The 13,677-nt window shown below is 39.9% G+C and overlaps 1 protein-coding gene across 1 annotated transcript in view; it reads right to left on the reverse strand.

The window, feature by feature from the left end:
• The window catches only part of naa15b (N-alpha-acetyltransferase 15, NatA auxiliary subunit b), a gene marked incomplete in the record, with an annotated part of 18,877 nt that extends 5,372 nt beyond the window's left edge, over window positions 1-13,505 (reverse strand). The window contains 19 exon segments of the mRNA XM_014034710.1: window positions 710-807; window positions 1,133-1,276; window positions 1,367-1,465; window positions 1,560-1,668; window positions 1,745-1,938; window positions 2,084-2,297; window positions 2,378-2,506; window positions 3,916-4,068; window positions 4,157-4,326; window positions 4,448-4,520; window positions 4,615-4,721; window positions 4,837-4,932; window positions 5,867-5,986; window positions 6,105-6,258; window positions 6,641-6,775; window positions 6,936-7,093; window positions 7,730-7,834; window positions 7,916-8,000; window positions 13,306-13,505. Coding sequence (XP_013890164.1) covers window positions 710-807; window positions 1,133-1,276; window positions 1,367-1,465; window positions 1,560-1,668; window positions 1,745-1,938; window positions 2,084-2,297; window positions 2,378-2,506; window positions 3,916-4,068; window positions 4,157-4,326; window positions 4,448-4,520; window positions 4,615-4,721; window positions 4,837-4,932; window positions 5,867-5,986; window positions 6,105-6,258; window positions 6,641-6,775; window positions 6,936-7,093; window positions 7,730-7,834; window positions 7,916-8,000; window positions 13,306-13,359 — 2,397 coding nt within the window.
• Between the last annotated feature and the right edge of the window lie 172 nt (window positions 13,506-13,677).

The following is a 13,677-nucleotide window of genomic DNA, read 5'->3' on the forward strand; positions in this document are numbered from 1 at the left end:
GATGTGGCCTGGGGGCCACCAGTTGAATTGCCCCGTCATGCAGATCAGATTAACTTCACGTTAATTATTTGTAGTGACTAACCTTTTTCTGTTTTGTTCTTTCACACGGAGTTAAACTCTACAAGAAGCAGCTAACGTTAGCCACAGTTAGCTTACCGTTCTCTATTGTCCTGCTCTCTTGTTTTTAAGCATCATACTGCTGGATAGTTCGGTCGCTTTCGGTACTTTTCCCTCGAGTTTGGTTTAGTCCTTTATTATTGTTGTCACAAATAAAAGTAAACAAGGTTTGAGCATTTAATTATGACTCTGKCCACGTCGAGGCTGCTCTCTGCTCAGTATACAGGGCCGGGGTAGAGTAAGACCAGGCTGAGAGCAGCGGCGCCCTCTACTGGATGACGTCAAAACTACACTGAAATCAGGTTTAAACTGATGTTTTCAATTAATCGAATGGAAGAAATTTTAATCTAATAAAGCATTATTTGACAATTAACTGTACATTGATTAATTGTTTGCATCTCTAATTTGATCATATTTCAACTTCACCAAATTTAAGCATCACTAACCAAGGCGGCTCTTTTAGTGCTTAAGATCTGAAATTTTCTCTCAATCATAAAATAAAAAGTTAATGTGATAAGGGCTAAAATAGAAATATGACACACAAACATACTGTCAGTGAAGAAATACTGATTTCCTGATCAGTGAAACTTACTTGTATAGTTCTGTTGTTTAGTGACTCGTCCAGTGCAGTGACCAGRTCTGCTGCTTTTGTTTCCGTTGATGGATCCAGATACACCATCATCTTAGCAGCTGCAGGAAGAAGAGAAAAGGATGAGTCTAAGTGTGTGTGTGTGTTAATAATGTCATCGTAGTGAAGAGATAACATTTCAGCACTTTGTTGCTGCCTCCAATCATAAAAAGGTTCACAGCAGGGGCAGAGTTGATGCTCCACACACAGATTGAAGCATATCCGGTTAAAACACCGGCTTTAATCGAGACGGCCTTTAAAAGCCTGCTGCTACGGCACCAACCCACACATTTAAGCCCTCGCTTTCACCTCTCTGAATACACACTGACCTCTATCCTGCAGACYAGCAAGGAGCACAAGCGGTAAACAAAAAGAYGCGGCGCTCACCAGCCAGTCGATGTGGGATGGAGCTGGAGTGCTTGCTGAGGTAGGCCAGGTTGAAGCTCTTAGCGTTGCCGTCTCCGAACAGCCGGGTGATCTCCTGCTTCAGCACTGTCCTGACAACCTCCGGCAGCTCCTTGCTCTCCGAAACTGAAAAAATAAACCCCCACACAAGACAGTGATTGAAGAGGAGAGCAGAGTTTAATATTTAGGGCAGTTCAATCACAAAGCAGGCCCTACCTCCTTTGAAGAAGCGCACTGAACACTGGTGAAGCCACGGGTGGTCCGGGTCAATAGCCAACGCCCTCTTCACCGACTGTAGCATCAACAGGTATTTTTCTAGCAGGAAACGTCAGAAATGTACGTTGGAGCTAAAAGGAACAACTTTTAAAGTGAAAATAAAACTGGGATGTAAAATATTTAAACGGGCAACCTTTCCTGAAGTAGATCTCAAAGGCCAGAAGGTGCGTGTCAATTTTGTCTTTGACCAGCTGTTTGAGAGGCATCAGGAACTTGACGGCTTCTTCCAGTGGATTTTCTACCTGCAAACCAAACAAAAAGAGCAAAACTGAGCGACACGGATTTCTTATTCTACACTGTCGGTTCCTCGCCACCAACCTTGACCAGTTTCTCAGGAATCAGCTCCTCTTTGGGTCCTCCGATTTCCTCGTCATCATCCTCTTTCTTCTTCTTCTGGTTCTTTAGCTGCTTCTCCTTCTCGGCGTTCTTCTTCTCTTCCTCCAGCTGGGCTTTCTTCTGGGCCCTTCGCTGTTTGTTCCTCAGCTTCTTCAGTTCTTTGTCTGAAAGGTTTGCTGAAGAAAAAGAGGGATTTAATCACAAACTTATTTTTTATTCTTGTTCAAAACCTATTTCTAATACTTCAAACTATTTTGATATTGAATAACCAGCAGGAATCTATATTTTATGACTCATGCACAGAACACGTGTGTTTCTCACCAGTGTCTGCCTGCAGCTCTTTGCTGTCGTCAGTCAGAGGATTGTCGTGCAGACTCAGGTAGATCTGGATGGCCGTAGTGGCAGCCTTGTAGTAGAAGGGATGCATTCGGAGAATATCCTCCAGCTTCAGGAGGTCCACGTATGAGCGGAGCGTCATCTTCCTCATGCAGTAGGTGTGAAAGTCGAACTGGTCGTCTGTAATCTCCACAAAATGCTGAAAATAAAAGTATTAAAAGAAATATTTGAAATGACTGGTCCACGTTCAGTGAGCACCTAAGAGTGAGGTGGACTCACTCTTTCGATCTCGTGGCACTTCTTGAGGGCTTCTCCGAACTTGTTCATTGTTTTGTAGGCGAGGGCACATTCAGTCTGGAACCACATGCACTGCATCTCGTTCAGGTTCTCCACTGCAGACGCTCCCTCCTGGAGAACAAGACACATGTCAGAGCAGATCAAACATCTTRGYTTATTTTGTGGATCTATTTAAAGTTCCAGTCTGAATGATCAAACGTGTTCTGAAAAAGATTCAGAGTAAAAACTGGCTTTGTATGAKTTTMTACTTCATCTAWCGCAAAAACAGGTTCTAACTAMAGAAATTGRATTTCCTGCAAAAATGTTAGTGTGAATGCTTCTTCCTGAAAACTTTAGCTGAAAGCTGCTGAAARGGAGCCGAAAATGTTTAATAGCAAAACAATTAATGCCAGTTCAATTTGAAAAGCTGAAATAAGCACAAAATGACAAAAATAAGCAGAAGAATAGCAGAAAGGAGCAAAATAATCGCTGAAAAAGCAGAAAAGGCTAAAATAAGCATAAAAAGTGGAAAGCTAAATTAGAAAAATACAACTGATAGAAGTATAAAAAGCAGAAATTAGCAGAATAGCAGAAAGCAGCAGAATAATAGCAAAAATAGAAGAAAAAAGCTGAAGTTAGCATAAAAACAAACTTAATGTAGCAGTCACAAGTTGAAATTAGGATCCAGATGGTGCAAGTGTGCTAAATATTTTTAAATTAGTAGAAAAAAAACTCATAAATAGTACAAAAATGTGACGTTTTGTTAAAAAATAGCTAAAACAYCCAAAAGGTAGCTGGAAATTCTTTAATTAACACAAGGAAGCATAGGTTTTCTGAACTTACCAGAAATAAGTTATAATAGCTACAAAAATGTGTCTCCAGCCTACAAATAGCTAGCTTTAGCTAATAACAGTTGAACATTAGCTAAAATTGCAGAAAATAGCTGAATATAACATATAGCAACTGTAAGAAGCAGAAATAGCTCAAATTATCAGAAAGAAGCACAAACAAGTGGAAAATGGCAGATAGAAGCAAAATTATAGCTGAAACAGCAGAAATTAGCAAAAAAAGAAGCCAAAATTAGCACAAGCAAGTTAAAAAGAGCAGAACCAGAATAAATTGTGTAAGAATTTAGAACAATTTGAAGCATTTTAAGGGTGTTGAAAACAGCTCCATTCATTTTCAATGGGAAAAATGTGGCTGAAAACGTGAAAAATACCAAAAGTCGTAGCCGAAATGTCCTGAAGGAGCTGAATGTTTGATATATAAATTGTTGAAATAGCACAAAAATCGAGATACGTTCCAAATAATGTGCAGAAGAAAAACAAATCTGAAATCTGGTGTGAATGACTGTGAAACGTTCACACTATAAATATTATTTTTGCCAAAAATACTGAAAAAAGTGTCATGTCAAGAGGTTGAGATTCAGCCCAACATTTTTAGTTTTGACAAATCCTTCTCTACCACACACACACACACACACACACACACACACACACACACACACACACACACACACACACACACACAGCTTTTCTCACCCGTGTGAACTTGGAGCACATTTCCTCGGCCTCTTTGATCATGGCTGCCTTCAGCATGTACTTGGCACACTTGGAGTTGATGAATCTGTCGGCGGTGTCCAGAGCCTGGGCCTCGTCCATCCACTGGGCAGCTTCTCTGATGTTCCCAGCATGCTGCAGGAGAGAGAGAAGGTCGGCGCTCAAGGCGACGGCACAGCAGCCTCGTCTTTAAAATACAACCCAGCTGTGGAGAAAACTTTACCTTGTAAATCTTGGCTTTGATGAGGAAGAGCTCGATGAGTGTYGGCGTGCTCTCGATGGCCGTGTTGATATATTCTAGAGCCAAAGTCTGCTGGCRCATCATGTCGTAATGCTGCGCCAGGAAGTACTGCACCCAGAGCAACGTGGTCGGAGGTTCCTCCTTACCATCGTCTGAAACCAGGAATTCACCTTGTTAAGCTCAAAACACAGCAAAGGTTCAAAACAAACATACTTTATGTATCAGGTGTGACATCAAATTCTTTAACAACAATTTGAACATTTTTCTCCTCACCGTTCTGGTTGAACATTCGACAGCTTCTTAATGAGGTTTCGTAGCCGACCACCAGCTCTTCTATTATAGTCACCTGCACACAGAAAAGTTCACAACCTGACGCCTCCAGTTTCTGTTTTTCTAGCAGAATCTTTTCTTCAAAGCATCTCTAGCAGCAGTTTAATCACCTTTTCTTTGTCGCCGTACAGTGATTTGAGCGTGGTGAAGACGGGCGGGCAGCCTTTACTGAAGTTCATCCTCAGATACCTGTCCAGGCACTCCCTAAACTTCTCACCTGAATATACAGAAAGCAAAAATTATCTGAAAATCTAACATAAAAAAATTAATGATCTACACCAAGTCGATTGTTTGAGCTTAGACTGAAAAGGAAAATGTATTGTTTGATTTACCAGACAGGAAGTTGAGCGGCAGCCTGCGAGGAACCAGCCCTTTGGGAAACTTCTCCCAGGCTTCTTCATAGATCTTCAGTCTCTCCTCTACGCTGCCTGGAAACAACAAACAAAATAAAATCAGAAATCAATGGATCATTCAGTAAAAATCACTACCACTTTACAATAAAGCTCCTRTTATAGATGGCTTATAAAGAGTTTATAGATAGGTTATTAATTCATCTGTAAACACTTTATAAATCAGTAATAATATTTATTATGCAATAATTAAGGACGATAAAGACACGAAACTGTTCAGTTTACTAAATAATGAGACAAATCTGTTCATGTTACATCTAAAGCTTAAACATTTCAGACAGGGTTACTACATTGTAAGTACAATGATAAACATATTTTAACATATTAACATTGTACTGTATTAATGCATTATAAATATTCACAGCTGTCAAAGGGAGATTTATAAAGTGTAATATAGTACACTATTAATGAAAAATTTATAAATGCCATAAGTTGGTCTTTAATGTGAAAAATCATCATTTTTAAAACTTTGCATTGATTATCAATATTTGAAATTATCGTTCAAACATGTAACAACTGTCAACAATGTTGATGTATAAAAAAAGAAAAAAAAAGTCATGTTAACACTCCAAATAATCCCACCCATCCAAACTAATGTACAGTTTTACACTTTACAATAAGGATCCCTTTAATATTTGTGGATATTTATAATGCAGTAATACAGTACATTATTATATGTTAAAATATGTGTTTCCTAATCATTACTGTGCTGATAAGGTAGTAAACTGGTCTGAAATGTTTAATAAAAAGATTTGGCTCAGTATTTGGAAAGGAACCAGACAGTTTAGTCTCTTTTCTGACCTTAATTAATGTATAATAAACACTTATAAGTTATACAGTGTTGACAGATGAATTAATAACCTATCTATAAACCCTTTAAAAGCCATCTATAAGGGGAGCCTTATTGTAAAGTGGTAGCTAAAAACCTAACAGAAGGAATAAAGAGTCTTACTTGGTTTTAGGGCCTTCTCCAGGCCGTGGTAATAGGACCAGTTCTCTGGGTTCCTCTCCTGCATGCGCCTGTAGACTTCTGCTGCATCGTCCAGACGTTCCAACTTCAACAGCAGCTCCCCTGCAGGAACAAGGATGTTTAGTTTTGTGCAAAGACTTAYACCACTCTGCAAAGACATGAAGAGCTGATGAATGTTGCAGTTTGTGTAACACGGAGCTAAACTCYATGAGAAACTGACCTCGAGTCTCCTCCACAGCCAGTTTGTCACAGATCTGCTTCTCGTAGTTGGACAGATGCTCGAGGGCCTCCTTGTACAGACCGGCTTCTCTCAGCACCTGGTTCTGATACAGCAGCAGTTCGCTGTACTCGTAGTCCACTTTCTCCGGTGACGTCTGGACAAAACAAGCGGAGAGTGTGAGGCTCGCCGACTGGCACCAGTGGAAACATTTTGGAGCCACTCGGCTGGTTTAATGTCGGTCAGGAAACTTTCAACAAGTCTTTGTTGTACGAGCGTTAGTCGGGTCAGACCGGCTCGTTGCGTTTCACAGATGGCACAAAGGCAGGAAGCAGACTGGTCTTATCAGGAGCAGACCAGACACAAAGAGGGTGAGCTCTACTAAATARGAACACTCACACTCATACTCATACTGTGCAGGAGGAACACTCAAACATGGATCAGAGGTTCAGACACATACAGCAGTAGACACGCTCATTCATATTCTGGACTTTTGTTCTTCTCTCATAACCAGGAAGCTGTTTTTATGAAAGCAATACCTGCTGTGTTTTCCTGAACTCCTCAATGATCTTTGCTGCCATTTCGTAGTCTTCCAGGAGGTGGTAGGCAATGGCGTAGCCAATCCAGGAGGCTCGCTGGGCTGGGCGCAGCTGCAAGAGCTGGTACCGTGTCTCCTGTAGACAGAAGTCTTTTTATTCTTTTGTTTTTTTTCCTAACATCAGAACCTGACAACGTATTTGTTTTAATCTGTCTCACATCAGGCTACAATACTCAAGAGAACAAGGGTCTTTTTTTWAAAAACCACAAGCCCCAGGTTCCTCAGTGGACCCTCACCCTGTAGCCCTCCAGGTCTCTCATCTGGATCTGCAGCAGGGACAGGTCTCTGAGGATCTGCAGGTTGTCTTTATCCCACTTCAGAGCATTGCGGTAACACTTGATGGCCTCGTCGTACTTCTTGTCTGAGCGCTGCAGTAAGCCATAGACGTGCCAGCCTGGGACACGGTCCGTTAAGGAACAACTACACACACTTCAACACTAACAATTTAAATAAAAGGAAAAAACATGCAGGAGCTCACTTCAGTTACTACTCTTTAGGTTGCAAGTTACAAATTAGGAGAAAATTTAACTTTTAGTTGGGCTCTTGGGTCTTGAGCAACTTCTGACAGTTTGRCCAAGAATAAACAGTTCTTATTCAATAAATAAGAAAATAAAAATCTAAATTATGCAACCATCAATCATGTAAACTCTTTGGAAATTAATAAGAACATTAATTAAAAATGACTTGTTGCCAAGCTTCTGCCTTTTTTTAGGCAGCTCAAATATAGAAAAAAAAAATAGATAAGCTAAAGCTAAGACCACGGCAGAATGACCGCTCAGATACAGGGTGTTGATTTTACATGGGGTTTAGGCTGAGACAGCACTTTTCTGCTCCTAATGCACACAGATTTCACACTGGCCTGCGACGAGTGGGAGAAAAAGAGGCACAAATGGAGCAGTAATGAGAGGATGTGCTGTGAAAAGAGCCCTTCAACATGAGGTTCTGTTACATCACATCCACATTTTATCAAGCGACGCTGGTCAACAGAGGCGCTGATTTTAAGCCTGGAGTGTTGGAGGTGTAAGGATACAGACGTGGCTCTTCAGGTCGTTGCGCAGACCTCTTCTCACCAGGTCATAGGCCTCCTCCTTCTTCCCTAGACAGTTCAGGGTCAAGCCTTTCATTGCCAGCGTCTCTGTAGTGAGAAATGGGATTCAGTCAAAGAGAAAACACACAAGAGAAATATGTTTCTACCTGTCAACACATTTCTGCTCACCTCCATGTTCTGCAAACTTGGGGTTTGACAGGATCTGTTTGCAGAACTTGAGTCCATTTCTGTATTGTTTGTGCTCGTAACATCTCTGTCGAGGAAGAAAAGAAAACCACGTTAAACTAATGAGACAACAGTGATCATTCAAACTRAGCTGTTTAACCGATCAAACGCAACAGGAAACTTTCTGAATCACACAATGTAGTAAATCAGTAGCTGTGTTTCCATTGCAAATGTGCGCAAAACTTTGTSGATATTCTGTCAATGTCGAAKAACACAGTTTCACAACTGCAGTGTTTCCATTAAGTAAGAAATGTTATTAAAGTCACGTGAATACGTTTGTTCTCATGATAAGTCATTACAAACATGGCGGCGATGGATGTAAACACATAGCATGTTGCTACCACGACACTAGCGCTCATCATCAGAGGAGACGTCGGCGTCTTTTATCGAGGCTTTCCAGWGACAAGTCCCTACTTGGGAGCGGCTACGTATGCTGTGTTTTTGGGAAATTGTAGTCTGTGAGTTTACTAGTTTCTTTTACTACTTTTGTGATATTACTACTACTTCCTGTTATCTTCTTCGTTATCATCTTTTTCACCAGTAGAAACAGCCGGTTGTTGATCATGACTCCCGTGATGTGAAAAAAGTGTTTCCATTGCAGTTTTATGAAACACACCAATTTCGATACAGCCGAAAAACCACCTCATCCTAATGCTAAAACATTTTGTCGAAAAATGTAATTTTTTTTTTTTAAATTGACGTGTTTCCATTGAGCAAATTTATTTTTGAAATTCTAATTTGCGCATTTTCATGGTCAATGGAAACGCAGCTAGTGTGATCTTTCAGTTCAAAAGCACAATAAAATCCAGATGAATGTACAATTATTGAAGACCAACACAAAGCTGAACTCCAGCTCATGCTGATGGTCTTTTTACAACATSTGGATTATTGAAAATACCAAGCCTTTTTCCTCAAAGCTTTATTTAGAGATGCAGATGTTTTATCACCACTGTTGTTAAGCTGATTGGTGGCTGTGTGTGTGTGTGTTTTTGTCAGAGGAAGAGCTAAACTGGCAGATGGCATCTTGCTGCTCCACCAACGGCTCCTGTAATGATGGGGAGGATGTAAACTTCACAGATGCCACAGATGGCTATAAAATTAAGTAATTCACCGTCAAGCAGGAGAAATGTTATAAGATTATAAGAAACAGAGCTGGAGGTAGACCCAAACGTCCTGACACTTGCTGGCTTTTGCTGCAGCTTTTTCACAACACAGTACCCATGAACTCTGACTTAGGTTAATTTTTTAACATAGTTAGCTTTGTCCTTGTGYACAGAATGGCAGTATTTGCCAAGAAAAATGACTTAATCATCGACTTTACCATAAAACTGCAGCGAATGGAAGGAATGAAACTTGAGCCAGTGTTTGGGCTGGATGATATGAATTAGGAAAATAACAGAAGAATGCAAAGAATGAAAGTGAAAACCAGTAAAACTAACATTCCACATTCCTAATATTCTTTAAAAGTTTTTAAAACTGWGRMCWKAWYTYWAAAAAAAAAGCTTAATTGGTTTGACAAAGCCACTTATCAGCAAATGTTTACAACAAATYTAGTTTGCCAGATTTGTGTGTTTGATTTAAATTTAGCAACATTAACACCACCAGCTGTGCCCGCCCTGCATGCTCTCTACCAAAATAACTCGACACCCAGCCGAGCTGCAGAGAGAATCTGTCGGAGCATGTGGCTGGAGGCCGCGGGGCTCGCTGCATGTGCCCACGTTTCAGATCAAACTTTCTGAAGCTCGTTCTGAATGCTGACGTCACTTTAACACTGCGCTAAAAAAAAGTCACAATGAGAGAGAACTTTGTTACAACTTGCCAGTATTTCCACTCTATTTTGACTTGAAAGGAGAATTATTAGTTGTGATTTATTTGGATTTCTGTTTATACCTCATGAATAAAAAACATTTAAATTAGCAAAAGTGCTGCCTGCTAATAGGCTTAAAAGTATTAGGCTGCGCCATACGGGAAATAAAATGATGCAGTGTTTTAGTCTTTTGACATTTGTTGAATTTTTTTTAATTCAAAGAATTCTACTCGAAACATTTCAATAATTCTAGATTGACATTTTTATTTTTATTCAGCATAAACTCTGAAGTTGGTTACACTGCTTTACATTTAACAGCTCCAGGATGGAAAACCACAAACATAAACACCAACARAATGGATAGTTTTATATGAACTCCATAAACTCAGAGTCAGTGTATCCCACTCTGTTTGATTTTTAAAAGCTAATGATACCTTTTGATTGTTGTAACATATTTAGGCAGAGGTTATTTGTAGATTAGTCATAGAAAAATGAGGATTCTGATTTTTAAGAATAACGTTATTTTCTGTCAAGCTTATTTGTCCCAACCGATTAGTCCTAACTTAACGAGGACTGAAAAGAGTTTTCCTGGACCCTGAAAAACAAACAAGAAATACACCAATTTAAAACTCATTGTACTACATAARACAGAGAAGCTGGAGAGCGGCCAGCCCTTTCTAATGCTTTGTAGAACCACTTAGAGAAAGCAGAAATAAAGTGAGGCTTGATGCACCACTGACAGGAGCCAGGGACAGAAAACCATCTCAGATTTCACATCCTCATCACAGAACTGTGGATAACAGCAAATCTATTGTTGCTTCTTTGCATTTATGCAACAAAATTATGTTAAATTTCTTCTTAAGAAAGATGACTTGAAGTTCACACCGACTTATCATAGATACACAGCGTTTAAATTACTTATTTTATTTTAAAACAGTCTATTTTTGTTCAATTTAATTCACTCCAGCTTTTAACTTAGCTACAATCATGTCYTTGACTGTTGTGCAGTAAATCACAATAAATACTGGGTTTACAACTTATTGCTCAACATTTGTCAATTGTTGCTTATCAAAATGTGACGTGCCCTTAATTTCATCAGCTGATGCTCATTAACCATAGCAGCAGAGGAATATCTATAAAGTGAAAAAAGTATAAAAAATGTATTATTTGTTAGGTTTATTCAAGTGGTTTTTAAACTGCTGAAGGAGTTCGTGCAAATAAATACGATCAAACAAGAAAATGAAAACTTAACCATTATATGACAGACATGAGTGACATTTTTTATTGTAGTTATTACACTGTAGAGGTTTGCAGGTGTGTTCACTCCTCTAAAACCAGTCAGGTAGGTYACAAACTTTGGTAAAAGCAGCTGATTTAAAGAAAATAATATTGGACTGTAACTAAGTTTATATTAGAAGCAARATTATTGAGTTAATTTTGAGTTCAGAATTTGTAACAGTGTTGCTTTAGTTTCAGACCAAACAGCAGCCCGACATGGTGTGTAGCAAATCTTTTTCAGAGTGCGCGGGTCACTGGTTGTTTATGTAGTCAGTTGTAAAGTGACTGAAAGTCAAATCGTTTGRAGACTTTCAGACAAACATCTTCTGGTTCCCAGCAGACCCTCAGCCCCTTCACAACAACGCTGTTTATCAGAACTGGTTAATGACGACTACCTGCCCGCTGCGATCCCCAGAAAGCATGTCACCACAGAGAGCTTATCCGCAGTGAAACGGATGAATACATAAATTTTTAAAAAAGCACAACAGAGTTAGAAAGGCTTTGGCTGGCATCAAGTGAGAGTGCAAAGACTGGTCACTCCTGAAATGACCAGCTTTAACCCAGACTTGATTAGTTACATTTTATGACAAGTGCAGACTCGAAGCCAGTGAGGCTACAGAAGAATTCAGGCATGAAGCAGAGGAACAAATGGATGGATGAGCCAAAAGCAGCTACAGATTTGCTGACACAGCCATATGGTTCTTTCCCCTCACTGGACACCACATCCACACAACTCGTCTAAACTAATCCAACTTTGGACAGAAACAGGTTRAAACTGAAGTTTAACAACTAACTAAATTGGTTTGCATTTTTGGCAAGCAAGTTTATTATAGAAAATTTAATATTTTTGAAGCAGATATCCACAGGTTAGCACTTCCTAGTCAAAATTAGCATTTKCAATACACATCTTAAATATAATTTTTTCTCAGTCAGGTGTGCTGAGGGTTTAAGCTCTAGATAACAAGTACATCCTTAAAAAGAGAAAATCTACAATGAACACTGTCGGTTCATCCATCCATCTTCTTGACCTGCTTTTCCATTAACAGTCAGGGAGGGGGCTTGGTGTCTGTCTCCATCAGTCATTTAGCAAAAGGTAGTACACGTCACATTTTGGACCGGTCTCCAGTCCATCGCAGGGACACGGAGACAAATGAGACACAACCATTATCATAACCCAACTGTCTTTAGTAATGACATTTAAACATTTGAGTTGTCACACTGGCTTTTTTATTTTAGTGTTTTCAATGCAAAGTTAAAATTTGTACCACTTCTTGGCCAGCGGTCTGTAATTATTACAGTTTAACATTTAATGTGCACTTTTTATTAGAAATATAACTATATATTTCAGGACTCATTTGTGTAAAATAAGCCATAGCCCTGCAGGTTTTGAAACAATTGAAATACATCTAAAATTGTCTTGTAATCACATAAAAGCCCTTTGAATTCTAGCCAACTTGTTTTATACACTTATTACTTAAGTTATTTTCGTTATGATGAAAATGTTGGCTAAAGAAAATCATTGTAAACAACACATACTCTGTTTAGCCAATAACTGTTACAATGGCCACTCAAAATTTTAAGAATTGTGCAGCAATCTTAAGCATATTTCCTTCTAGTGCATTATTAATAGAAGAGACCTTTAATTCCCATTAGTGCAACTATGCTTTGATTACATGTCACAAGGGCCTGCCATACACATTAGGAAACGTGAAACAGCCAAAAAGCGTTAGCATAGCTCTTGTTTTGTACAAACACACACATACATATATCCTGGCCATTACACCAGCGTCTTATTTACATAAGAAATAAACAAATAACAATAAATGTGCACAAATAACGCCATAGGTTAGGATCGTGTGTGCTAACCTCACGCGACACACGGCCGTAAATTTGGCTAACATGCTAGCTTCCACCGAGGCTGCTCGAAAAATGACATGAAGCGCCGGGGCCTGTCGCTAACTTCTCATTAACTCTTTCCGTTTCCACGAGTGGAAAAATATATTTAGTTTTTCTACCAGTGTCTTATTCACACAAAGACTACCAACTCTTTTGCAGCAGGATTCTGGTGGAGCGGTTCGGCTGGGCAGTGACAGCGCAGATTAAGGCCGAGCTAGCTGACCCATTCAATGAAGCCATCTTGTTAACAGGCTACGAGGCTAACGAAAAGAGGGGCTGTCAACTCAGCCCCGACGAAAAGCCCCCTAAAGTCGGCTGCCGTCGGTGTGCGGCTCCACAACCATTAACTCACCAGAATCCTCTTGAACAGAGCGTTCTCCTTCGGCGGTAAAGTCACTGTGGGCATGGTTGCAGTTGGGATCGACCTCAGCACATGTAGCTAAAGTTAGCCCGAATAGTCCAGACGAGTTGAGCGTCGCGACGTAAGCCTGGTTCGCCTGCTTAGCTCGATTGCTCCGTTTTCTCCGCTCTTGCGCTTCCTTCCTCACATGCTGCTGACGGAAACGAACGATGTTCTCCGAAATGGCAGACCCGCTGGTCGATGTTGCGTCTGCTGGACGAAGAAAGGATTTATTTTTATCTATAAAAATAACTTGAATAGTTTCTTTGTGGCCCCTAAAGCAGTTAAACAAAAATGGCGACGTGGTGTTTTAAACCTATGAGG

This window comes from Austrofundulus limnaeus, unplaced genomic scaffold (genome assembly GCF_001266775.1).
Source record: "Austrofundulus limnaeus strain Quisiro unplaced genomic scaffold, Austrofundulus_limnaeus-1.0 Scaffold2248, whole genome shotgun sequence".
In the NCBI taxonomy this organism is placed as follows: Eukaryota; Metazoa; Chordata; class Actinopteri; order Cyprinodontiformes; family Rivulidae; genus Austrofundulus; species Austrofundulus limnaeus.